The 26,030-nt window shown below is 44.3% G+C and overlaps 1 protein-coding gene across 1 annotated transcript; it reads left to right on the plus strand.

The window, feature by feature from the left end:
* The first annotated feature begins 347 nt into the window (after positions 1-347).
* LOC132455209 (NUAK family SNF1-like kinase 1) lies at positions 348-15,215 on the plus strand. Its single transcript, XM_060049030.1, has 7 exons — positions 348-937; positions 5,269-5,389; positions 5,663-5,814; positions 10,024-10,089; positions 12,139-12,258; positions 12,537-12,669; positions 12,829-15,215. The coding sequence occupies exons 1-7, from the start codon at positions 602-604 to the stop codon at positions 14,133-14,135; spliced, it is 2,235 nt and encodes a 744-aa protein (XP_059905013.1). The 5' UTR covers positions 348-601; the 3' UTR covers positions 14,136-15,215.
* Positions 15,216-26,030: the final 10,815 nt, after the last annotated feature.

The following is a 26,030-nucleotide window of genomic DNA, read 5'->3' on the forward strand; positions in this document are numbered from 1 at the left end:
AAGCATGCAAACGACACTTATATTTAATGTGTTGTTTTGTTATCTGTTCTACAGGAACAGACATTTGAAAGGAAAAGTTATTATATATGAGTCAATAAAAATATTCCTGCATTATCATGTTTAATAATATGTTGACGAACCTGTCTATAATATAATAGATAAACCGTTGCGACACATCATCACTGACCAGCCTTGACGTCAAAAGCGTGGAAGTAGTGCTGAATTAAGGATGCTGCCTCGTTCTGACTGGAATTCTTAGCATTCCCCAACAGTTGGTCGACGGTGGAGCGGACCAGCGGAACCAAGAGGTCCCTAAATTAGCCCTTCGGTTGCTATGACAGCTATTGGTATGAGGTAGCTCCGCCCATCGCTCCCATCGTTGGTGTTGTAGTTGTTCCGCTACTCTGCCCTTTAAGAGGAGAGGACGACAATGCAGTGGAGCGTGGAGCCTCCACGACATATAGGCTAGATGCAGACAAAAGTATTTTCATCATAACATCTCACCACAGCTGTTAATATCCCTCATTTTTTGTACACGTTACTCTATTGGCTTCTGGTTCCGTTCAGATAAGCAATCTTAAGTGACAGGTGCGCAGAGAAGATGGGCAGGCGGGAGGCTCGCAGCAACAGTGGCACGATGAACACCAGTGACCCGTCCCAGGTCCAATGCCTGCTAACGGCGTCTACCTGCAACCAGTCCGGCACCGGCGAGGTCTCCCCGGGACATCTCGGTCACAATAGCAACAGCGGTGTGCGGAGTCTGATGACGACCACAACAACATCAACAACATCCATAACAACAACAGCAACCCCGGTGGAGGTGAAAACGCATCAGCATAAGCACAATTTGAAACACCGCTTCGAGGTGATGGAGACTCTAGGTAAAGGAACCTATGGCAAAGTGAAGAAGGCGATGGAGAGGACAACCCAAAACACAGTGAGAAACACTTGATGTTTTTTATGGTGACTTGTTGGTGTTAGACTGACCGGCACAAACTACGGTGGTGGTTTAGAAACTGACGCCGATTGAACAGATACCAATAATCATGCACTTTTCTCAGCATTTTAGTTTTAACATGCAATTTAGCGTTAAGACAATCCTTCACGGTGCTAAGAGGGATGCCCGAGGAGAGAGAGCAAGAGAGAGAGAGAGAGAGAGAGAGAGAGAGAGAGAGAGAGAGAGAGAGAGAGAGAGAGAGAGAGAGAGAGAGAGAGAGAGAGAGAGAGAGAGAGAGAGAGAGAGAGAGAGAGAGAGAGAGAGAGAGAGAGAGAGAGAGAGAGAGAGAGAGAGAGAGAGAGAGAGAGAGAGCCTGTTATGTAGCCTAAATTTAAGGACAACAATTTTGTGGGTCAGCTGGGCTGCTACTGCATGCTGCACTTTATCCCTGTGTTGCCAAGGCTACAGATACCTGTTATGTGACTCACTCACACTGCAACAATAGAAAACTATGGGGGTCCCCCCTCCAAATCTCTGACATGCTCCTCGATTACAAGCATTTTGTTTCCACACACACACTGAAACACGAACACTGACCAAACAAATACTTTTCATAGGCAACATCACAGTTGGGGAACATCTGAGATAGTAAAAAAAATGATGTTAAAAACTAAATTTGTTGCCAGATTATTTCAATTAATCCCAGGTTTATGTCTACATATGTCCACACCCCTTTACCCCTTTGCCAAAGGACACTGGGGATCCAAGTCAAACACAAGGACCCTTTCAGGTTCTCTGCATCAGCTACTAAGGATGGGAAGGGGTCTACAGATGGATAGACAGACCAACATAGAGCAAAATGTCAATATTATCAATTGTTATCTAGTGTTTCATAAAATTAAGATATCGACTCATGGCCAGACCCAGGGTTAGCGTGGAAAACCATGAATGGAGATATGCTCTTCAGATGATCAATATGAGGTTTGAAATGCCACAGAGATAGTTTACGTTAACATTTCCATTCTCGATGGAATGGCCCTTGACTAGAATGGTATTTGAATACAAAAGCTTATCGGGATATTTATCGACATTCCCCACAAGTATTATGACAATAGCTTCATCCATATAGCCCAGCCTTAGGTTGTGGTGTCAAATGAAAACAAGGAATAGGTGGAGCTTTAAACAATATGGGGAGGTGATTTAGAGGGGCTAGTGGTGGTGGGTGAGGGTGGGAGGTGAATTCCTCATTGCATACCACAGATTCTTTGAAACAAAACTGACGTTATTTTTGGAAACAGGACCACGGGTCTGTTGTCTGAGACAGAGCAGAAGAGATGATGTGTGTGTGTGTGTGTGTGTGTGTGTGTGTGTGTGTGTGTGTGTGTGTGTGTGTGTGTGTGTGTGTGTGTGTGTGTGTGTGTGTGTGTGTGTGGGGGTGTGTGTGTGTGTGTGTGTGGGGGTGTATAGAAGCAGAGAGGCAGTGTTGAGTGAGTAAGTGAGAGAGAGCTATGGAGACATAGATAAAACATTATTGATGCCCATGGACTTATCCAGAGAGATAAGTGGATAAAGGTGGAAGGACCGTTAGAGAATAATCACTAGGTTACTATAGCAGACATTTCCACGACTTCATTTATTTCTTTCTTTTGACCCATAGAAAAGTCTAGTATTTCTCACTTGGGATGTGTGAGTGTCTGTATGTGTGTCACACACACACACACACACACACACACACACACACACACACACACACACACACACACACACACACACACACACACACACACACACACACACACACACACAATGTTAGGCATGTACAGTAACATTAAGTAACATTTAACCAAGCTGACAAAAATATTCTGTGTTGAGACACTGTCTTTCCGAGACTACTGTACAATTAAAGTCAAAGTTCCTTGAGTGGGAAGTACACGTGGCTCTGCAAAAAGTCTTCATAGAAATACATGGCTTCTTCAGTTTGAGAGGATCACACAGGGTGTTAATTGTGTTGACTCTACATCAGCGCTCATCTGACGCACATACTGTTCATTGTTGAGCCAAGCAATTAAACTGTGACTGTGTAAACGTTTCACTGGGAAGGATAATCCAGTGATACACAGTCTCACACACACATGCATCTGTATGGAGACACAAACAAACACATACTGTACTGTATCTGTAGTGTGCAAGGGTGAGATCATGGACACAAACACCTCCTTCCCCCCGTGTCCTATCAGAAATATCCCCCATCTATCTATCTATTATCAGGAAAAGCACATTGACATTTATTCAACAAATCTATTATCATGACATACATACACATTGAAAGCTACGATATTTCATCTTGACAGCTCTGAATGTCCGCAGTTTAATTCTTTATTCTCCCTTCCCATACTTTCACTTCCTCTTATTTCTTTGAGTGAGAGTGCGTGTGTGTGTGTGTGTAAGTGTGTGTATGTGTGTGCGTCCATGTGTGTGCGTGCATACATGTGCAGCATGCGTGTTACATAACAAGTGTGGTTAAAGAGCGTGTGAAACAAGTCTCCTCCAATGGCTACAAATTCCTTCCTGCAGAGTGTGTGAGCCGAGCGAGTGGCCCTGGGAGACACTCTGGGGCTCCAAGGCTCCACCATGGTTCTCCTTTTGGTCTGCCGGTCCCACAAAAAAAAGAGAACATCCAAAATAAACATAAAGCCACAAACATCAATGGTATCTTAGCCGAAGCAAAGTAACGGTAGCATCCTACAGATTGCAATATAGTGGATTTGCCTGAAGTACCTTTGCATTGTCTTTGTTCTGTTCGGACACACTTGGAATGAACAATTATGGCAAACTGAACACACAATATAAAACCGTACAGAAATATATAATATAATATCGTATCGCAAAATTGAAAGAATCTCATTATTTGCAGAATCGCACTACATATTGTATGTGAACTCAGATATCGTTAGCTTATGATCATTTCTTATCAGGAGGTCCCTTTTGATTCCCGTCCATAAGTCTTCTGTTTGGAGTCTCAGAAGCGGGCAGCGTACTTCAAAATAAGTGAATATAATTTAGGATGGCTGAGACGATAAAGGACAAAGAAGACATTCGCAGACAAATTTGTTATATACGCACATGCGGTTTCGGTGTGGTCACTGAACGAGACCAGTGGGATCTAAATGGAGAGGGGGAAATCAGTATAATCTAATGATTTGCGAAAGGTTTCGACCAGTTCAAAAAAACCCAAAGACTTGTCGGCAAACTGCATGAAGTATGCTGACCACAGGAGGCCTCACCCGCACCACCACCACGACTGATATGAAGTCTTAACGGTCAGGGGAACGCACCAGTCTATTTTCTAATATGACTATATTATTCCCGAAATAGGTTGTTTCCAGTGACTGAATCTGTGTTGTTCTGTGCATCTTACAATGAATTACTTGAACTTGAGCTTGAACTTAAACTAGACAGCAGTATACCATTGTAGAGCAGACTGGAGATCCAGTAACGTCTTATGGCATGAAGACCTGCAGTTGTGCATGCATATTGCGACCACTTGCATTATCATTTAATTACAGTACAGAGCACCAGTGCTCCATCACTGTTCACATTCTGTTCTACCCTCACTTCATCCCCGTTTGGGAATACAATTGACAAAGCAGCGCACCCCCATGATTCATCGTCCGTCTAACTGATCCCCCTCGTCCATAAATGGTGATGTTTGGATGAGGAGTTTCTGCATCCTAAAGTATTTTGGGGGGCTTATACGGGCGTATACTGTTCTGTGAATTGGGGCTTACATCGGGGGAATGGTGTGGGAGATTAAGAAGGAAGAGTGTGAACAGAACAGCTGTCAAGAGTTCAGATCACAAGAGGCACGGTGCCCGCCTGGCCAACCCCGAGGCCCACATAATCACCTCTAATACTCCGGCCTTCTGTGTGGCATTGTGTGTTCGAGAGCAGACCTGTGTGTGTGTGTGTGTGTGTTGGTCTAATGTGTGTGTTTGTGATGTGTGCGTTTGCAGGTTGATCGGTGACAGCCCATATGTAAGGTATAGCCTATGTGGTTGCTGCTGTTATACTGTGTATGTCATTGTGGAATAATGTGATTGCGACAAGGATTGCCAGGGATGTGTCAGCGATAATGGCCAAACAAACAGAGCTTGTTAGAATGCGCGTATGCACAACCACAACCCAGTTCTAGTCTATCTTACACTTTTTATGGGACTCGGGTGACCCTCACTAATCCGATTAATGGTTTGCTTCTACAATATCCAAAAGCTTGAGCCTGCTATGATATTCAGATTAAATACTAAGAACAGCACACCCCTCCCGTTTCACAGGTGGCGATCAAGTCCATTCGTAAAGAGCGAATCACCGAAGACCTGGACAGAGTTCACATCCAACGGGAGATAGAGATCACGGCATCACTCCGTCATCCCAACATCATACGCTTTTTCGAAGGTGATATCACATGTGATGATAACACTCAGACACACGCACCCGAATTGGCCTGTGACACAATTTCCTTCAAATAATGTGGCAAATCACACTTTCAACCAAAACATGCTGGTTTGATTCCGTCATAGATTATCCATGGTTGGCTAAAATCAAAGGTTAACATCAGGGGTTCAGTGTTCAGTCTACTTTACTGTGCGTCACATCTTTATCCTATGCATCGTAATATAACTAATATAAGTGTGCATCATAATTGTGTGTTATTTTTCCCTCCCGCAGTGTTTGAGAGTCGGGATAAGATTGTGATTGTGATGGAGTACGCTAGCAGAGGGGAGCTGTACGACTACGTCCACGAGCACCGGAGACTGTCAGAGGCACAAGCCAGAGACATCTTCAGGCAAATCACCTCCGCAGTCCACTACTGTCACAAGGTCAGTAGACACACACACACACACACACATACAAACACATGCACATGTGCATACACACAAGAACATCCACATCCATACGTGGGCGCACACACACACACACACACACACACACACACACACACACACACACACACACACACACACACACACACACACACACACACACACACACACACACACACACACACACACACACACACACACAAACACCTCCACATCCACACATGTATTTGCAGTATTCTTCTGCAAATACTCGATATATTAGATCAAACACCTACCGGTACTCTAGATTTAACACAGTCGCATTCCCTCACATAGCAAAGCTTTACATACAAGGCCTATAGGCTCAAGCTCATTTTACACAAATATATTCATAATTTGCTGCTGGCAAATGTATTCTTTTTTTCGCATGCCATAGAGTTCAATGCTCTGCAGCAAGTTGAGAGTTGCATACTCTACTACTCTACTCTACTCTACTAAATCCTAATCCTAAACCGCAGGAAAACTTGACAGAAGTTTTAAGACTTTGTGGGCTAATAAGAATGCAGGCTTGCCTTTTTACAGTTTTCCTAAATGGATCCAGTTGAACAATGACACACGTTGCAAGCAACAAGTTCAAGTCGTCTCATTCCAAATGTGATATGGCAAGGCAGACAGAATGGCTTTTTAATGGATTTTAAATAAAAGGAAAACAGGGATCTCTCTAGTCTAGAACAACAACAAAGAGCATTTACCTGACATGCTGTACAGTGATTAAAGTACTGTATGCGTTAAGGCAAAACACAGTGGAAACAAGCCGATTACTGCCTGTGTTCTGTCCACATGGAGGCAGATCTTTGACAGCCTTGCTCCTTACTGCTGCACCGCTCTCAGGAGCATAGCAAGCTACTTTTTGCCCCACTGCGACTAACAGCTGTGAATGTTCCTCTCTCTTCTGAATTATTCATTATGCTTTCTAAAGCAGGGTATGTGAAGGTGGGCACTGGAGAAATGGGGTAACAGTATTTAAAAATCCAAAGTGTACAGCTATGTTTTTTCAAAGTAAAGTTAAGGCATAACTATAAAGAATAATAACAACACTTTGGTTCTGGATTGGGCTTCGGAGGCAATGGAACAAAGAATGTTCCAGCATAATAGGTTTAAATGTTTAACTGTTTACACAGATGTTTTGTGTAAATGCCTTCCTGTCACACACATGCTCCAACACAGATTTTAGTACAATCTCTAAGGTCTAAGGTCATTTACTCCACGCGAATATTCGTAAGAGTATAAAGGAAGGAAGAATCATTACAGTGCATTAGGTAATGACTGTATAAGGATCTGGCAATACCCTCACATTACATTGCATTCATTCCCGGGTGGTCAACAAAGCCCTTAGATGTGGTCCCATGTCTCCCATTCTTCAAATTAACTACGTACTCAGTGTTACTAAATGTATGAAACAAGAGAGGATAGTGTAAACCTGGCTCTCCATCTCACCCCCCACGTTGCACACTCCATCCGCTCTCTCTCTCTCTCTCTCTCTCTCTCTCTCTCTCTCTCTCTCTCTCTCTCTCTCTCTCTCTCTCTCTCTCTCTCTCTCTCTCTCTCTCTCTCTCTCTCTCTCTCTCTCTCTCTCTCTCTCTCTATCTATGTATCTCTCTCTCTCTCTCTTTCTCTTCATATTTTTGTGCTGTTCTTAGAATCTAATTACTTAATGTCTTCCAAGTCTCAAATAACATGTCAGATTAGTTAACACAAACAAAGCACTTCCTCACTCATGACGAGGATTTACCACTATCTGAAAGCCTCCCTCATTCTCTGTCTGTCTGTCTGTCTGTCTGTCTGTCTGTCTGTCTGTCTGTCTGTCTGTCTGTCTGTCTGTCTGTCTGTCTGTCTGTCTGTCTGTCTGTCTGTCTGTCTGTCTGTCTGTCTGTCTGTCTGTCTGTCTGTCTGTCTGTCTGTCTGTCTGTCTGTCTGTCTGTCTGTCTGTCTGTCTGTCTGTCTGTCTGTCTGTCTGTCTGTCTGTCTGTCTGTCTGTCTGTCTGTCTGTCTGTCTGTCTGTCTGTCTGTCTGTCTGTCTGTCTGTCTGTCTGTCTGTCTGTCTGTCTGTCTGTCTGTCTGTCTGTCTGTCTGTCTGTCTGTCTGTCTGTCTGTCTGTCTGTCTGTCTGTCTGTCTGTCTGTCTGTCTGTCTGTCTGTCTGTCTGTCTGTCTGTCTGTCTGTCTGTCTGTCTGTCTGTCTGTCTGTCTGTCTGTCTGTCTGTCTGTCTGTCTGTCTGTCTGTCTGTCTGTCTGTCTGTCTGTCTGTCTGTCTGTCTGTCTGTCTGTCTGTCTGTCTGTCTGTCTGTCTGTCTGTCTGTCTGTCTGTCTGTCTGTCTGTCTGTCTGTCTGTCTGTCTGTCTGTCTGTCTGTCTGTCTGTCTGTCTGTCTGTCTGTCTGTCTGTCTGTCTGTCTGTCTGTCTGTCTGTCTGTCTGTCTGTCTGTCTGTCTGTCTGTCTGTCTGTCTGTCTGTCTGTCTGTCTGTCTGTCTGTCTGTCTGTCTGTCTGTCTGTCTGTCTGTCTGTCTGTCTGTCTGTCTGTCTGTCTGTCTGTCTGTCTGTCTGTCTGTCTGTCTGTCTGTCTGTCTGTCTGTCTGTCTGTCTGTCTGTCTGTCTGTCTGTCTGTCTGTCTGTCTGTCTGTCTGTCTGTCTGTCTGTCTGTCTGTCTGTCTGTCTGTCTGTCTGTCTGTCTGTCTGTCTGTCTGTCTGTCTGTCTGTCTGTCTGTCTGTCTGTCTGTCTGTCTGTCTGTCTGTCTGTCTGTCTGTCTGTCTGTCTGTCTGTCTGTCTGTCTGTCTGTCTGTCTGTCTGTCTGTCTGTCTGTCTGTCTGTCTGTCTGTCTGTCTGTCTGTCTGTCTGTCTGTCTGTCTGTCTGTCTGTCTGTCTGTCTGTCTGTCTGTCTGTCTGTCTGTCTGTCTGTCTGTCTGTCTGTCTGTCTGTCTGTCTGTCTGTCTGTCTGTCTGTCTGTCTGTCTGTCTGTCTGTCTGTCTGTCTGTCTGTCTGTCTGTCTGTCTGTCTGTCTGTCTGTCTGTCTGTCTGTCTGTCTGTCTGTCTGTCTGTCTGTCTGTCTGTCTGTCTGTCTGTCTGTCTGTCTGTCTGTCTGTCTGTCTGTCTGTCTGTCTGTCTGTCTGTCTGTCTGTCTGTCTGTCTGTCTGTCTGTCTGTCTGTCTGTCTGTCTGTCTGTCTGTCTGTCTGTCTGTCTGTCTGTCTGTCTGTCTGTCTGTCTGTCTGTCTGTCTGTCTGTCTGTCTGTCTGTCTGTCTGTCTGTCTGTCTGTCTGTCTGTCTGTCTGTCTGTCTGTCTGTCTGTCTGTCTGTCTGTCTGTCTGTCTGTCTGTCTGTCTGTCTGTCTGTCTGTCTGTCTGTCTGTCTGTCTGTCTGTCTGTCTGTCTGTCTGTCTGTCTGTCTGTCTGTCTGTCTGTCTGTCTGTCTGTCTGTCTGTCTGTCTGTCTGTCTGTCTGTCTGTCTGTCTGTCTGTCTGTCTGTCTGTCTGTCTGTCTGTCTGTCTGTCTGTCTGTCTGTCTGTCTGTCTGTCTGTCTGTCTGTCTGTCTGTCTGTCTGTCTGTCTGTCTGTCTGTCTGTCTGTCTGTCTGTCTGTCTGTCTGTCTGTCTGTCTGTCTGTCTGTCTGTCTGTCTGTCTGTCTGTCTGTCTGTCTGTCTGTCTGTCTGTCTGTCTGTCTGTCTGTCTGTCTGTCTGTCTGTCTGTCTGTCTGTCTGTCTGTCTGTCTGTCTGTCTGTCTGTCTGTCTGTCTGTCTGTCTGTCTGTCTGTCTGTCTGTCTGTCTGTCTGTCTGTCTGTCTGTCTGTCTGTCTGTCTGTCTGTCTGTCTGTCTGTCTGTCTGTCTGTCTGTCTGTCTGTCTGTCTGTCTGTCTGTCTGTCTGTCTGTCTGTCTAGACTCTCTAGACTCTCTAGACTCTCTAGACTCTCTAGACTCTCTAGACTCTCTAGACTCTCTAGACTCTCTAGACTCTCTAGACTCTCTAGACTCTAACAGGGGAATGGCAATTGCATTGCATTGTATTATGAAGAGATTATTGACTATCCAAAACCCTCTGTAAAACCTGAGGCATTGAGAGATGTTCCTATGGATCAACAGGGTGTGTTGTTGAGAGCTGAGAGAAACCAGTGTTGTTCTGATTGTAAACATTAAGGGGTGACACATGGCATAACATCTTGCTACTATGATCTCTTTCAGAATGGGGTTGTCCATCGGGACCTGAAGCTGGAGAACATCCTTTTAGATCAAGACCTCAATGTTAAGGTACTGTCAGCACATAATGTATTTTATCCGCTCTGCTTTCATGTGTGCATTTTCTTACTTTCTTACTTAGAAAACAGTTCATACTTTTCTTTTTTCACTTAGAGAAAGAAAAGTATTATCTTCTTATGGAAGATTTATTACAAAAGTATAGAAAGTTACAGAATGTGACTGTTAATACAAAGAGAACATACAAAGTGAGTTACTGCTGTAGTTCAGGCCCTCTTTGATCTAGCTGACATCTTACTAAAGGAAGTCATGATGAACTGATTTTTATCTGAGGTGCTTTAATGTTTCCTATCATCCAGCCTTTTTGGGCCGAAACGCTTAATCATGCCTGTGTTCTTTCCAACTCGGAAATAAAGGGCTAACAATTTTCACATTCAGAACATATGCTGGAACCGTTCCTACCCACAGTAGCTTTATTTGCTGCAAAGGCATGTGCCTGCAACCAGAATTAAAACGTAGTGCCAGGAACTATAACAGAATAGAAGGGTTCTTTGTTTCCTTATTTGGGCATCCACAGCCTTATACACAGAATGCATGGAATCCATGGGCAAATGGTCCAGTCAGAGAGTGTTACTATGAGATACCTTGTCTGTCAGGCATTAAAAAAACAAACACCATTGTGTGTGCATAATACTCACAATGTACAATTCCTCATTCCCTCCTTCAACTTGACTCATCAGGAACGTGTTGTTGTAAAATATATCCCAGAAAGCAACGATTTCATTCATAAGCTAGCTAGAGGTTATGTATTTACCTTGCCTTTGAGTCAGCACAACAAGACAACAATTGTGTCTTTTCTAAATGAATGAATTTTGGCTCAATAACTTGAGCCAAAACATGAAGGCTTGTCCAATGATCTTTCATCTAACATCACAGGAACCTGAGACAGGCGTTAAATGTTTTAAGGATATTCCTTGGAACAGAATAAAAAAAGATTCCTGACTTTTTCATGTGACTTGTTGCTCCAAGTCCAGTGCATTGTGAATGTGAGTGCATGTGAGCATGTGAGTGCATGTAAGTGCATGTGAGTGCATGTAAGTGCATGGGTCTGTGTCGGGTGTTATTAGGAGACAGTAGATGGTAAACCATGGCCTTTGGAAATGTTCCATGTCATTTCTGAACATGTGCATCCAAGTGGTATGATTAGGAGAGAGAAAATGTGTGTGTGTGTGTGTGTGTGTGTGTGTGTGTGTGTGTGTGTGTGTGTGTGTGTGTGTGTGTGTGTGTGTGTGTGTGTGTGTGTGTGTGTGTGTGTGTGTGTGTGTGTGTGTGTGGCATCCCTGATTAAAGAATGGCTCCCCTAAAGTGGTGGAATGGGGGCAGTAGCCTCTTGTATGCTTAGCTCTGGCGCAACGACTAGAGCTGCTGCCAGGGCTGTATTTATACTGAAGGACACACATAGTAAACATACATGCACGCAGACACACTCTCACACACACACACACACACACACACACACACACACACACACACACACACACACACACACACACACACACACACGCCTCATCCTCAGTGTTTACTCGCATTCATTCTTCAGAGTAGAGATGTGTTCTATATACAGACCCGTTGGCCACCATGCCTGTCTTCTTGGCAAACTCACAGCTGCCACCCCTCTCGCGTTGTCAACTCAAAAAGCTGATAGCATGGTAGCGTGCCTGCAAATAATCACTTCAGATAAGGAGGGGCCTCAGCCTGACTGTGGCCCACACATGCTTGAGTGTTTGTAACCCCCGCCCCCCCGTCCAACACATCTATTTCAGTCTCTATTACTAAGTACTTGCTCCTCGTCATTCAATGTATCAATACTTTTCTGTCCAGACTCACTGAAATGGAATCTGGCATCTGGTTTATTCCTGGAATATTATTCGTATAAGCTTTAGTGTCTAGTGAATCATTGTGCATGTACAAACTGTTCTGGCACCACCGGCACGCACAGTCATGCTCAGGTTACAGCTTATGAATATAATATCATAACATGATAATGCTTATAAACAGAGCGCGTAACAGCTATGAAATATTGTTTTTCATTCCTCCTTGCAGCTGGCAGACTTTGGCCTTTCCAACCGTTACCAGAAGAACAGTCATCTGCAGACATTTTGTGGGAGTCCACTGTATGCATCACCGGAGATAGTTAAAGGACTGCCCTACCTGGGTCCTGAGGTTAGTTAATGCATTCCCTTCACTCATTAAGTCATCACACAATATCCACAAACAAATCCACAACAGGAAGCTCTGAGGAAATAAGCACGTCCAAAGATAAAACTGACCATCAATAAGTGACATGTAAACCATTAATTCCGTGTGTGTGTGTGTGTGTTTGTGTGTGTGTGTGTGTGTGTGTGTGTGTGTGTGTGTGTGTGTGTGTGTGTGTGTGTGTGTGTGTGTGTGTGTGTGTGTGTGTGTGTGTGTGTGTGTGTGTGTGTGTGTGTGTGTGTTAGGTTGACTGCTGGGCGCTGGGTGTTTTATTATATGCCCTGGTGTATGGCAGCATGCCATTTGACGCGGCAAGTCATGCAGCTCTCACGGAGCAGATCGCTGCAGGACGCTACCACAAACCCAACCCGCCCTCAGGTACCTGGCCCCAGCCCCCCCTTACATTAGCTTTATGTATGTCTTAATGTCAATAAAGGCTTGGCTGCTTGAAAAGCGTACAAATGTGTTGATCCTCGATCCACTGCTTTGGGACAGCATTTAAGAGCGTGTTGGACCTCCTTCCTCTGTCCTCCATAGACGCCTGTGCCCTCATCGACTGGCTGCTGGCGGTCCGCGTGGAAGAGAGGGCCACTGTGGAGGATGTGGCCAACCACTGGTGGGTGAACTGGGGTTACGACGAGGCCCTGTGTGACTGCCCCTCGCCCCCGCACCAAGACTGCCCCTCGCCAATGCTGGCCCGCTACATCGACTGGCGGAATCGAAGCACCGCCTCCAACGCCACGTCCGTGGGTCCCGTGTGTCAGCGGTCCGGCGGCTCCTCCTCCTCCTCCTCCTCCTCCTCTTCCTCCCACCCGTCCCAACCCTCTCTACACCCCTTCTCCTTCAGCTTCCCCCTGAAAGGCGAGCGGGGGGGTTCGGCGGGGAGGATGCGCTGGGCGGCGTCGAGCCTCAGGAAGTCGCGCAAGGAGAACGCCGTCCCCCGGACGCCGCCCGGAGCTGCGTGCTGCGTTCCCGGCGGCGGCACGGCGCCCGCCGCCGGCACGTCCTCCTCGGCGGCGGAGCGAAGGAAGCCCAAGGGCATCCTCAAGGCCCAGAGGAGTTTGGACTCGGCACTCCTCCTGCCGTCCGGCGCTCCGTCCCGGCCCGGGACGGGGACACTGAGGCCGGCCGGCGGGGACACTGAAGCCCCGCCCCCCCCCGGCCTGCCCGCTCCCGCTGCACTCAGACAACCCGCGTTCAGAACGCCAAAGAAGGGGATCCTCAAGAACCTGTGCGCCAGGGAGTGCGGCTACGCCCTACCCCCGGAGAGACGGGCCAACGCCGTGGGAACGGGAGGAGGAGGAGGAGGAGGAGGAGGAGGAGGAGGCGTGGCCTGTGTCCCCGGCGACGCGCTCTCCCGCGACCACCCGGCGCACGAGGTCGCCGCCGCGCGCACCGAGGCCGTCCGCAGAAGGGGGGGTATTCTGAAGCGCAACGGCAAGTTCTCCCGCAGCCTGGACCTGCCCGACGAGCCGCGGCCGAGCCGCTCCGGCCCGCCCGTGTTCCCGGAGGTCCTCCAGCGACTGCTCCGGGAGGCGGGGGACGCCGGGAGGGGGCGGGGCTCCCTCAGCAGACCCTCCGGCGCCGTGAGCGAGGACAGCCTCTTCTCCTCCGACTCTTTCGACCTGCTGGACCTCAGCGTCCAGTCGCATCGCAGGATCATCTTCTCCGGGGGAGCGCGGCGGAGCGCCTGCAGCTCTGAGGAGGACCTGGGAGAGCTGAGGGGCGAGACAGGAGCGTCGGGAGCGTCGGGAGCGTCGGGAGTGTCGGGAGCGTCGGTGGCGGCGGCCGGGTGTCCGGAGCAGGGCGACGAGGAAGAGGGGAGGAGGGAGGTGCGATGGTGAGAACAGAATGAGGCCGTGATGCGAAACACTTGGGCCAAAGGCCACCTATTAAAATAACACAACTTTTCAGGATTTATTGAATTTGTAATCAGTGTGGTGTATAGGTACTGACACACTCTTCAAAATGCTTACTAGTAAGCCAGTAAGTGATGTTGGGATTTCAAACCCACAAATTGTTTAAAATGTACTTGGTCACTAAATGTTGCTTACATTGAACCGGTGCAGGTTATATTGGTAGAGGTACATTGTTTGACTGTTTTCCATTAAGCATAAATCTACACAATTTATAGACAATCTTTCTGAGGAAGAAACTAACTATGCTAATGAAGACATTAACATGTATTATTATAGGAAAACCCTAACATTTTCAAAAATGTAATTATTAAATCTATTGTCAGAGTCCTCAACTTCTTGTCAAGTCAACTTTATGATCATGTTTGTGCCAATGGCCGATCAAAAGGAGATAGTATAAAGGAATATAAACAACACAGTTACTTAGAACTGAGTGTGGCTAACAACAATAATACGATACTGATTCACAATATCTATTGTGATGATAAATAAAGTTCAACCGTAATTTTGTAAAATATATCTTTGAGAATCTTTGTATTGTATGGTATTGTACATAGTTGCTCATTTGCACCAAACACTGTGTTGAATGCAGATGGATCACATTTTCTTTCACTATGTTGCCAGTATTGCTGCTGTGAAAAAGCGGGAATTTGTTTAAATAATCTTGTCTCCAAGTGGTGAATTAGAATTGGTATTTTATTCGTTTTTTGTAATAAACACAATTATTACAGTAGAATAAATGTGGATGAAACTGAATCCTATTTGAAACTGAATCCATTTCATTTTATTTTCTGTTGGTCATTTGAGGATTCAAAAGCTTGCGTAAGCAACAGAGTCTGAGTGTGTTATTTTAAGCTGTGTGTACTACGTCAGCTAAATAAAAAAACGTTGACAAATTGACCAAGGCATTAAAACCATTATGGTAATTCTGATAGTGATAAATGACAATGACATATTCCTTTCTAATAATTACCTTTATTATTTTCTTCATTAAACCAAAAAAATGTTGGTCGTGTTCAACATGGACATAGAGACAATAGTGTTTATGAACTCTGCAATTCATTTGATTATCCACAGCACCCTGCTTCTTCCCGAACAAAGCAAAACAGTGTGTGTGTGTGTGTGTGTGTGTGTGTGTGTGTGTGTGTGTGTGTGTGTGTGTGTGTGTGTGTGTGTGTGCGGGTGTGTGCGTGCGTGCGTGCGTGTGTGCGTGTGTGATTGATTGTTACTTCAACATCAAACTTCAAACCCTTTTTAACTTTGTCACCCTTGTTGACTCCAAACTCAGTTCTTGTTGTTTGTACTTTATGCATCAAGGCTCATGAGGAGGTTCTGTTTAGATGGTTGGAACTTTGGTATGGACTAAAACCTGCTCAAACAGCCTCTGCCACCCATTCAAGGGGATTTGGATTCGGAGATGTTCTCTTGTTTTTAACTGCAAGGTATACCTCCAATTCATTTTCTGCAGACATTTTGTGGGAGTCCATATGCATCACCGGAGATAGTTAAAGGACTGATGTGTGATGATTATGGCTCAGAAAAGGGTTGTGTTGGAAGGCAGAGATCAGTTCTTCTGTTGTATGATAAGAAATGTAACTTTAATACATACTTAGGGTTAGGGTTATTAATACTTATCATCATTAAAGTTGTAATATTTTTTAACAAATATATATATTAATAAATTCTGTTGTATTCCCTATTTAAGTTCATATTAAAAGTACATACATATAAATACATAGTATATACAATTATAGTCAGTAACTGCTTCATATCGGTTACCATGAGTAGCTTTATTTTTCATTAAAATAAAACAGCTGATCTAGTTACGCAACACAAGAGCCAACATCGCCCTCTTGTGGCCGTTCTTATACAACTTCTTTCGTTTCCGTTTGATATTACCATACAAGGGCGCATATCTCATTACAACTTAAGTTATGGAGAAACAAACCTTGCGTGCCAATACCTACTAGGTACTACCATAAACCTATACTAGGTACTACCATACTATTTATTATGCCAGAATCCAACAGCACCTTTAAACTAGAAAATGAATTTAATGCGGTGAGTGCAGTAGTGCAGAGTGAGGGTGGACGCATATTTGAGTAAAGCCACATAGTTTAAGAAGTAAAGAAATGTGTGAAGGGATTTGAACAGAGTCTAAATGGAGTAAGCAATGTCAACCTATGCACCATTTAAATGGAAAATGGTTGGAAAAAATAAAGTGAAGAGTTAAACAAATAGCTTATGTGCTCAAGTTTGAATTTGAGATAATATATGGAATAGCTGAGCTGTTCTGAAGCTGTACCTCTTCTGTGTGTGTGTGTGTGTGTGTGTGTGTGTGTGTGTGTGTGTGTGTGTGTGTGTGTGTGTGTGTGTGTGTGTGTGTGTGTGTGTGTGGTAGCAATTTGGAAAGGTATGTTATTGACCTTCACATCTAGTTCCTTCACATATAGAAATAAGCTCACAAAATGATGAGGCTCATACCGTTGGACTCCTTTGAGTCTCAGCTTTCATATTGGTTAGGGGCCCACTATAACATCCATAATGTTGCATGCCATGGGACCTTTAAAGAACATCAACCGGAGAACTACGGACAGTCAACGCCAGCTAATACGAATCAAATCTCTAGCGCAGAGGTTTGATTGAAAGGTCGATGGCCCTCCCTCGCCCCTAATTACTATTGGATAGTAATACTAGTATTAATACCTCTTAATAATAACAATATTGGGTCAAATCGAAACGTCAACCTCACGTCTAATGGTTTTGATTGATGTTTGCAAAAATAATAGGCAGAACATTAACACGGTTCTAAAGGTTCTGAGAGAAAAGATTGAGCTGCTGGGCTCCTCAGTGTGGAAGACAGATCAAATGAGTCAGGAGGCTTGGAACAACAGCTAACTATGTAAAGGGCAGGACACAGACCTGGTGCTGAGCAAGGGCATTAAAACCATCAATCACTTTTTTGGTGGTACCACACAGGATACGAGAGTACTAGCTCAGTAGAAATATAATTACACAGGATACTAGTTCAGTATGAATATAATTACACAGGATACTAGCTCAGTAGAAATATAATTACACAGGATACTATCTCATTATGAATATAATTACACAGTATACTAGTTCAGTATGAATATTATTACACAGGATACTAGCTCAGTATGAATATAATTACACATGATACTAGCTCAGTAGAAATATAATTACACAGGATACTAGTTCAGTATGAATATAATTACACAGGATACTAGCTCAGTAGAAATATAATTACACAGGATACTAGCTCATTATGAATATAATTACACAGTATACTAGTTCAGTATGAATATTATTACACAGGATATTAGCTCAGTATGAATATAATTACACATGATACTAGCTCAGTATGAATATAATTACACAGGATTCTAGCTCAGTATAAATATAATTACACAGGATACTAGCTCTGTATGAATATAACTACACAGGAAACTAGCTCATTATGAATATAATTACACAGGATACTAGCTCAGTATGAATATAATTACACATTATACAACGGGGGACCTAAATCCAGCGATCTGATTGGTTCCCAACTGTTGTATAATGAGCGTATACATAACTGCTATGACGTCCGATCATTTTGTGAAAGTTTGCATATCACTCCGCGCCTGGAAGTAGAAACAGTTACAAAGTAAAACATGTGTTGGATGATGGAGGCCGGGGGTGTAAATGTTGTTACTCCGGGAGTGAGCAAGGCGATGGAGAGACTAACGAAAGCTTAGGCACACGGCGAGTGAACTGCTCCATAGGATAAATTGCCGGCGAACCGCTCTAGCTGAGCCTTCTCTCGGAGGGACGCTAAAGTGTGTTGCATAGCAACCGTCGATGCATAGCGGCAGCCAGGAGGGACTACTTTTTTGTATTCTTTAATAAAACGGCTACTTTGACTTTCTTGGTTTCTTTTTAAATGTAGTGTGTCTATGACTTTCGTTTCACCATAACAGTAACCGTTGTATAAAAGCAATAGATCACTTCAGTCAGTGGTATGTGCTCACATTATACCACTGTGAAGGGGGTCGCCGGCCCTCCGCTGCGCGTCGGGGCCGGACAACGCCCCTTAACAGTGGTATAATGAGCACATACCACAGCCTGGGGTGATCTATTGCTTAAGTATACTAGCTCAGTATATAACTACACAGGATACTAGCTCAGTATGAATATAACTACACAGGATACTAGCTCAGTATGAATATAACTACACAGGATACTAGTTCAGTATGAATAGCTTCCACCCAGTGCACTTGAGATGGAGAGGTGATGGCCTGGGGCCCCATCTGACAGCGGCTTCTCATTGCATTGACACATAGAAAAGTTTCACCAGAAGCTCTGTGTGTGTGTGTGTGTGTGTGTGTGTGTGTGTGTGTGTGTGTGTGTGTGTGTGTGTGTGTGTGTGTGTGTGTGTGTGTGTGTGTGTGTGTGTGTGTGTGTGTGTGTGTGTGTGTGTGTGTGTGTGCGTGTGTGTTAATCCTGACATGTATTGAGAAGTTTCACCAGCCATCGCTCAGCACCAAGGACAGCTCCCGCTCCAGTGTCAGCCCCCTAAGACAAGGCTACAATAACCAAAGGGGCACAAGGGAAAACAATGTGTAGCAATCCCTCCCACCGCTGCACTTAACTTGTACTCAGGACATTGTGCTGCAGCATTGATACCGGTTCAGGCCGGAACAAGGCTTAGAAAGTCCTTCACTTTTAAGCTGTCCGTTACAACTCTTCAGACATATGGCTGGTTTAGGCAGCCTCACCTGGCCGAGTACGAAGGACTCTGGGGAATGGGTGAGGCTGCACACCTGTTGCACAGTGAGAAATCATTGTGCGACAGGTTAAACCAGTCATCTCCACACACACCTGCATGGGGGAGAGAAGGCACCTTGCAACAGCTGGTCTCAATTATCCACGGAGGGGCACGTTTGTGCGTGTGCCATGACAGCGGGGGGGCTATCACCAGAAAGAGAGCAACAGGTCAGGGAGGATGAAGATTATAAAAATACTAGCAGGCAGGTGGCTTGGTCCTACCGCTCTGTAGTGTTTGTTTCTGGTCTCCCCCAAGAGAATCACTGCCAAAGGATGTGGAAGTGTGTGTGTCCCTATATCCTGTATGATGGTCTTCCTGGTTGAGAGGATCAACATAACTCCTCCCTACTGGTAAATTAACCAGAATAGCCCAAATTATGGTAAAACATGAACATATAAGCATATAAAAGACCAAAGATAAAAATAATACAAATAAAGGTTCATTATAGACTATCTAGTCTACACATATTTTCCATTTGTTAAAAAACGTGATTTCCAAATAGGAAACGTCCAAGATGTGACCGGGGATGATTGCCTTCTTGGAGAAACTCATGGTCATGCAACCCGGGATCACGCGATTGCGTGCTCCTGCGCACGAACGTTAATCTATTGAAGCGTGTTCCAGAGCACGATAGTCCGACTTTTTGCGTGTTACACAGAACGAAATGTAAACCAATGCATTCTGAATGGGAGTGTTCTAAGACAATTAACGTGCTCCACAAAACGGTACGAGAGAGAGAGAAAGAGAGAGAGGGAGGGACAGAGAGAGAGAGAGAGCGAGAGAGAGGCTTCAGAAAGGGTGTGCGCAGATAGTACAGTGCACCCTAGTTATGTTTATGCCAAAACCACAAATGCTATATGTATATATATATATATATATTGCCTAATTATATATATTGCCTATATATATGTATAGGCTAGAGGCGGAGCCAGGCTGAGCCAAAGTCGGTGCATTTTCCACATAGCCTGCATTAATAGAGTCATTTTGTAGTTTTTATAGTTTTTATAGCTGCTAGGCGTAAAGAGTTCACCGTTCAAAGCGGGATGTTTATTGCGGGGGAGTAGCCACGGCGGCAGTCGTGATCGTAATTTCCGGTTAGTGCACCACGGAGTAGGCCTACTCGATTTGGAACAGCACTCACATCTGAAAAAATAACGTAGTAGATAGTGCGGATAGTATACTTCCCTTAAGTATACTCATGGAAGTACGGGTATGGCCTCACGAAAATACGTGACACTGTCACGTTATTTAATCTATTGAAACGTGATCAGGGACACGTAGGCCTATTTTCTAAATTTTGTATTTCAATTGGAAGTAGGCTATTTGTCGTGTCACTAAGCATGACTTCCAAACTAAGGTTCTGTCCGGGAGCGTTCTCCCTAATGTCCCTTATGGAGCTCCGTACAGATCATTCATTGTTGAAAATTGTCTGTGATAACTAACAAATGACAGCTTTTGGCCACCCGTTTCTACTTAAAATTGTCTGTGATAACTAACAATAGGACAGCTTTTGGCCACCCGTTTCTACTTTCACCTTTGATACTGAGAAATTGTGACAATACACGGATAGGCCTATATTAAATGCAGGTGCGCTGCTCTGTAGGCAAACCGCGAAGGAAAAAAGGGTAGCTGCTTCATCTGTTCTTTTTAGAATTGTATGTCTTGATGTTTATTTTATCTAGCCATCTATTCTCTTGTTTTTGGCTATGTGAATGAACGTCCGCGTCGATGCCTCGATCGCAAGTCCAGTGTTGCGAGCGGACGTTGCCATGACATCTAGAAATCATACCGTATTTAATGGGTTGTAGTGAGTGTAACATAATTCACCTACAGTCGCATGTCGTTTACTGTCTTGGTGGTTCAGGGATCGATTTTAAGGATTACGAGCGTCTCATGACGTCAGAGCCCATGCGGGATTTGTTTACCTTCAGCACGTTTTGATTTCCTGTTTCTCTCTTACTAAATAAACGAGTCACACAACTGTGTGCTCAACGTGCGAAAATGTGTCTCTCACTTATGGCAATTTCCACAGGGTTATCATTAATATCGATGTGTAGGGGTTGTTTATAACTCGTGAATAATATTGTTTAGACCACGGTCTGGGGGAATACTCTGATTCTGATTGGCTGCAGTGCGTGCATTAACTCCTGATATAGCCCTACAGACACCTGCTAAGTTGTTCCAGTCAGTGTTTAGATTCTCTGCCCGAGCCCGACGCGGGCCGGGTCGGGCCGATATTTCCCACCACTATACTCGGGCCGGGCCTTTGATCGAGCGTTTTTATTTTACCATTGGTTTATTGGCCTAATCTGAGGAGAAATCTATGCCATAAACAGAAATATTATAGGCCTTTATTACACGGGTCTTCTCAATGCCGTGGAACGCTCCGTTCACTTGCATGGGTAGTAGTCCGGTGACTTGTCTACCCAAGCGTCTACCGTTGCTAAGCGACGTCACCGTCTTTGCGGACAAATTATTTCTCTGCTGATCAACACTACAAATGGCCAAAAGACTTGTATCCCCCCCTTAAATAAATACTATGGCAGAATTATTATTATTATTCTCATTCAACTTGAACATGTGTTTTTACAGTAGAGTGGTGGAGGGATGACGTATGTTGGCCAACCCGGAAGTGAGCGTCGCCCTGGATTCCCTCGACAAAAAGTCAACGGGTTTTGCCATTGGATTTTGAATTATTATAAATTGAAACAATTTATTAAATAAATATTTGTGAGCCGTCATTACTCATTTGTGAGATGAGTTTGCTTCCTATTTATGTCGAGTATACACCCCTACTGTCCACAAGCATCCCCCCATATGGATTTGGAAAATTGTTGCCACATCCCAGTGGTGGAGGTATCATATATATGAAAGAGGGCATTCAATTATACTATAATGATCAATTAGGAGGCCGAAGCCCTAAAGGAAGTGATGCAATAGGTGACCGAGGGTCAACATTTGAGAACCACTTTTATCAAAGGGGGTCTCAAAGGACTCATACGCTTCAACAGCGGCTGCAGCAGAAGTGTTGAGACGAAAGATGATAAAGACATTTATAGAATATTCCCATGATTCTTCGCACGACCTGCAGGTTGGAGAGACTGAAATAACCCCCAAAATGAGTAATAATGTAAAAGCAGCCAAGTCCCACAAATTGCTTGAACTATTTATTTCATTCCATTGTTTCGTTGATATGCATTATTGAAAAGTTTCAAGCATATGGATTTAATGCAATATCCACAAACGGTCAAAATGGTACATGAAATGTCTTGTTTATTGTATTAACCAGTTCATTTATCTTGTGAAAGTCACCAAAAGTCAAAAAAAGTTAAACGCAAGGTCACAGGCTAACAGTGGAGCTGTGTTGGGAACCAGCAGCCAAGAGCTTCCATGGAAACTTTCTACCCATGTTAAATAGATTTAGTTGGCAGTTCCTTTTCTGCCCATTCTTTTTTAAACTTGTGGAAGCACTTTGCAGTACTGGGAGACACCATTTCTAACGGCAATGGAGCTAGATTCTAAAAATATCAAAAGATGCCCAAAGCAAATACCTTTAACCCATAGTTGTGTTTTATCAAATTAAAAAATGTCAGAGTTTCATTGACCACAAATTGAGCAGAAATATTTTGCATACAAATCTTTAAATTGTTTAACCACATTAAGAAAAATACATTTGTTAATTTTATTTTATTAGTGAAGCCACAAGTTTTGCACATTATCCAAACAGAATACCTGAAATGTTGATATTTCAGCCCTGTCGGGTTAAAACAAGAGAAAAGGACAACCTAACAAGAGTGAAAAGTTTGGGTTAGGTGACCTATAGTTCAAAGATGTCCCTGGTCAGGTAGACTAAATAAAAGTGTATTCCCAATTGCTCCAGGACATTCGTGTAATTTACTTGTGAGCTCTCCCTCAAGCCTAGAGACATCAGTGTTGAACCACCAACTGAAAGAGGGTATTTGCCATTAGTATGAGTGACAACATTTCATGGATATTAATTTAGTTCATTATATTTAGCCGATTTGAATAGACTTTTCTAGCAGGTGAGGCTGTCAAAGAACTAAATATGGAGCAACTACAAAAAGTAAATTTGCAGCATGACCAAATTATACAAAAAGTATAGGAACTGTTCTAGCAGCTATGTTTTAGAAGTGTCTTTTGATAGGCAGGGAATAATTGTCTTTGTCACCCTGTAGTCATGCCATCAAATCTGTTGGGCAAAGTACCGCTACTGATTAATCCAGTAGACTCACCAGTCAAGTCCCCCTAGTTAGAAAATGGAAGAAACCCAGTTAGTCATGTTAATTATTCTGTTGTTGACTAATACTTTCCACATATTGCGATCCAAGTTACTGGCTGCAGTCTTGGATTTTATAGTTCTATATGAATAGATTCAATTTACTAAACTATTAATCATGCTTCAGAAGAATTAACCTTTCTTGGATGGCAGATCTACCACAAGCCTCCATTGCCACAACCTCCAGATGGCTTACGACCTACGGCAACTCCTCGACTACTGCAAGCCAACAAATTGGCTCTTGCACACCAGACACGCATTTTGCTTTATTTTAGGTTTTCAAGCATCTTAAAATACCCAAATCATCGCTCCAATACACAAGTCAGCTAATGGCCTACAAGGAAATGCTGAAGCTAGTGTTAGTGATGGCGATAGAAATGGACAAGCTTGCGTGTACAAATATGCAACTAGAATTGCAAGGTTCACAGCCCAGTTGCATAAGTGGTCACAACCGTTGGATTGTAAGCAAGGGTAAAAAAAACAAATAAAAACTTCCCACAAACTAGTCAACATGGTCAATTGAAAGCCTGTACAAAACGACCCTGGAATAGTCAAATGCAGCTTTACTGCGGATGAATTAAGCCAAATTGCATAAACATCCAATGGTAAACAGTATACAAATTCAATCAAGGTTGCACTCACACTAGGCCATCTGGCCGTGGCCGTCGCAACTGTGGCCTGGCCACGGTAGGCTCTTGTACATACGCCATCACGTCGCTAGCATCCAAACAATTCTACCAAACCTTAACCAACGAGTGAAAAATGGAACAAAACTTTAGCACACACCCAGTGACTAATCACCTTGTCCAGGGGTGTTCCAACGTGGTTTACCAGAGGGCCTTGTGGACTTAAAGTAAGCCACACATTTGACAGAGACAGCACGGAATGACGTTAAACTAAGCTAATCTACAGGTTACTAGTGCTAGTGCAATTACATGAGCATTTTGCACAATATTTGTACTCCAATGCTACGTAAAGCAGGCTTCTTCAGAAACCCGTAGCCTGCTACATTTGAAGGGCAACTGTAACAAATCCTGACCAAGACCGAAAGATGGCTCTGGAAGCCACTACGGCCCACGCAGCAGATTACTGCGTGGACCGTGGTGGCTTCCAGATCAACCCTTCGGTGGACCATTCATACACATGTATTCCGAGGATGTTTTGAAGACACTGGAGTCCCATGGCACTAGATTCCTTTGAAGACTAAGGCCGAATCTCGATTCTTCCCCTTGCCCCTTTTGCTTTGTCTTTGTCTTTGTCTTAACCCTAGCACTTGCAAGTGTAAGGGCCAAGGGCTGAGATCTTTCCCCTATGAAATGAGACGCCACTCGGTTTCGGGTACGTCATCATTCATCGTCGCCAGCTGGCTGCCCCGTCACCAGAGCGCCGAAACGCCAATAAAAGCCAGAGAAGAAGAGCGATATATATATAGATATCTTAGATGCTGCCGCCATCGTTGAAGAGTTGAGGGTGTGTGTAGCATAGTGGTGAAACGGATCAGTGTGTCCACGGTTCGGTTCAGATAACCGTTTTGGGCCTCGGTTTCGGATACGGTTCGGATCATGTCCGTGATAGTAAAAAGGCAGACTTTTTTTTGACGGAGGGTTTGGGGGAGAAACACAAAAATGAATGAGACCCACAGGCTATTTGCAATGTGTTAATTGACTGCAATCAGACAACTTGCAAGGCTTTTTTGTGCAATAAATGTTCCCCTAAATGCATTTGAAAACATGATGCACTGACATGTAAGGGATAACGGCCGACGAGGCTTAGAACTCTGGCGACGAGCGCAACGAAGTTTAAAGCCCAGTTTGTTTTGAACGCTGACAGGCTGAAGGGAGGGGCGGGAAAAGTCTCATTGGCTCGGGCAGCACTGGAGAGAATGCATTCCGCTGGGTCCTAAACACCCTTTTTGTATCGGACGTAGGCTACAGTAGGCAAAATACGCTACATAAGGCAATGCCTTCATGAAACCGAAATCCGCGGATCTCCAGAATGCTCCGAACTGTGGTAAACGAACCGAACGGATTCGGATACAATTCGAATCCGCTGCAGCAGGCCTAGCATCTAGCTGGCAAGCTACCATATAAGCCAATGGAGTGGTGGTATACGCGCTAATTGTATCCTAAAACTACCGTTTGAAAGCTTCAGTTAAGACCTACAATACTATGCATCGTTCGTGTAGCACATTTCAGATCAAACCGAGTCATTATAAACATATAAAAAGTTGTGTAGATAGCTGTAAAATATTCCTCGCATCAAGCAGCCATGTTTTTTTGAAAATTCCCGGTTTCGCTATGTGCTCTGGGATAGCCCTTGGAGGAGCAAGTGAGCTCTCAAATCATCTTAAAAATAAGGGGTACATAGCACTCAATCTTATCCCTTAATCTTGATCAAATTGGGTATTGAGACACCACTAGCTCTCACATGAGCGCGCAACTTCAAGGGTAAGGGGGAAGATAAGGGGTAAGGGGAAGTATTGAGATTGGGCCTAAGTTGGTATGGGGGGGCCCAAAGGGGGCCCCCCCATAGATCTTGTCAGTCATCTAACACCTGTTAAGAAAAACACACACACACCACAAGATAAAAATCAGCAAAGCTAGGTTAACAAACAGCGGCGACATGCATGTCAAGGTGCAAAGAGCAGGGATACTGATGGCTTGTGTCTGAGGAGACAGCCCAAAAACGTCAA

This window comes from Gadus macrocephalus, chromosome 1 (assembly GCF_031168955.1).
Source record: "Gadus macrocephalus chromosome 1, ASM3116895v1".
Lineage (NCBI taxonomy): Eukaryota > Metazoa > Chordata > Actinopteri > Gadiformes > Gadidae > Gadus > Gadus macrocephalus.

Coding starts and splice junctions, on each gene's coding strand:
- LOC132455209 (XM_060049030.1), top strand. CDS start 602: ATGGGCAGGCGGGAGGCTCGCAGCAACAGTGGCACGATGAACACCAGT. Junction 938..5,268: donor AGAGGACAACCCAAAACACA/GTGAGAAACACT, acceptor CCCGTTTCACAG/GTGGCGATCAAGTCCATTCG. Junction 10,090..12,138: donor ATCAAGACCTCAATGTTAAG/GTACTGTCAGCA, acceptor TCCTCCTTGCAG/CTGGCAGACTTTGGCCTTTC.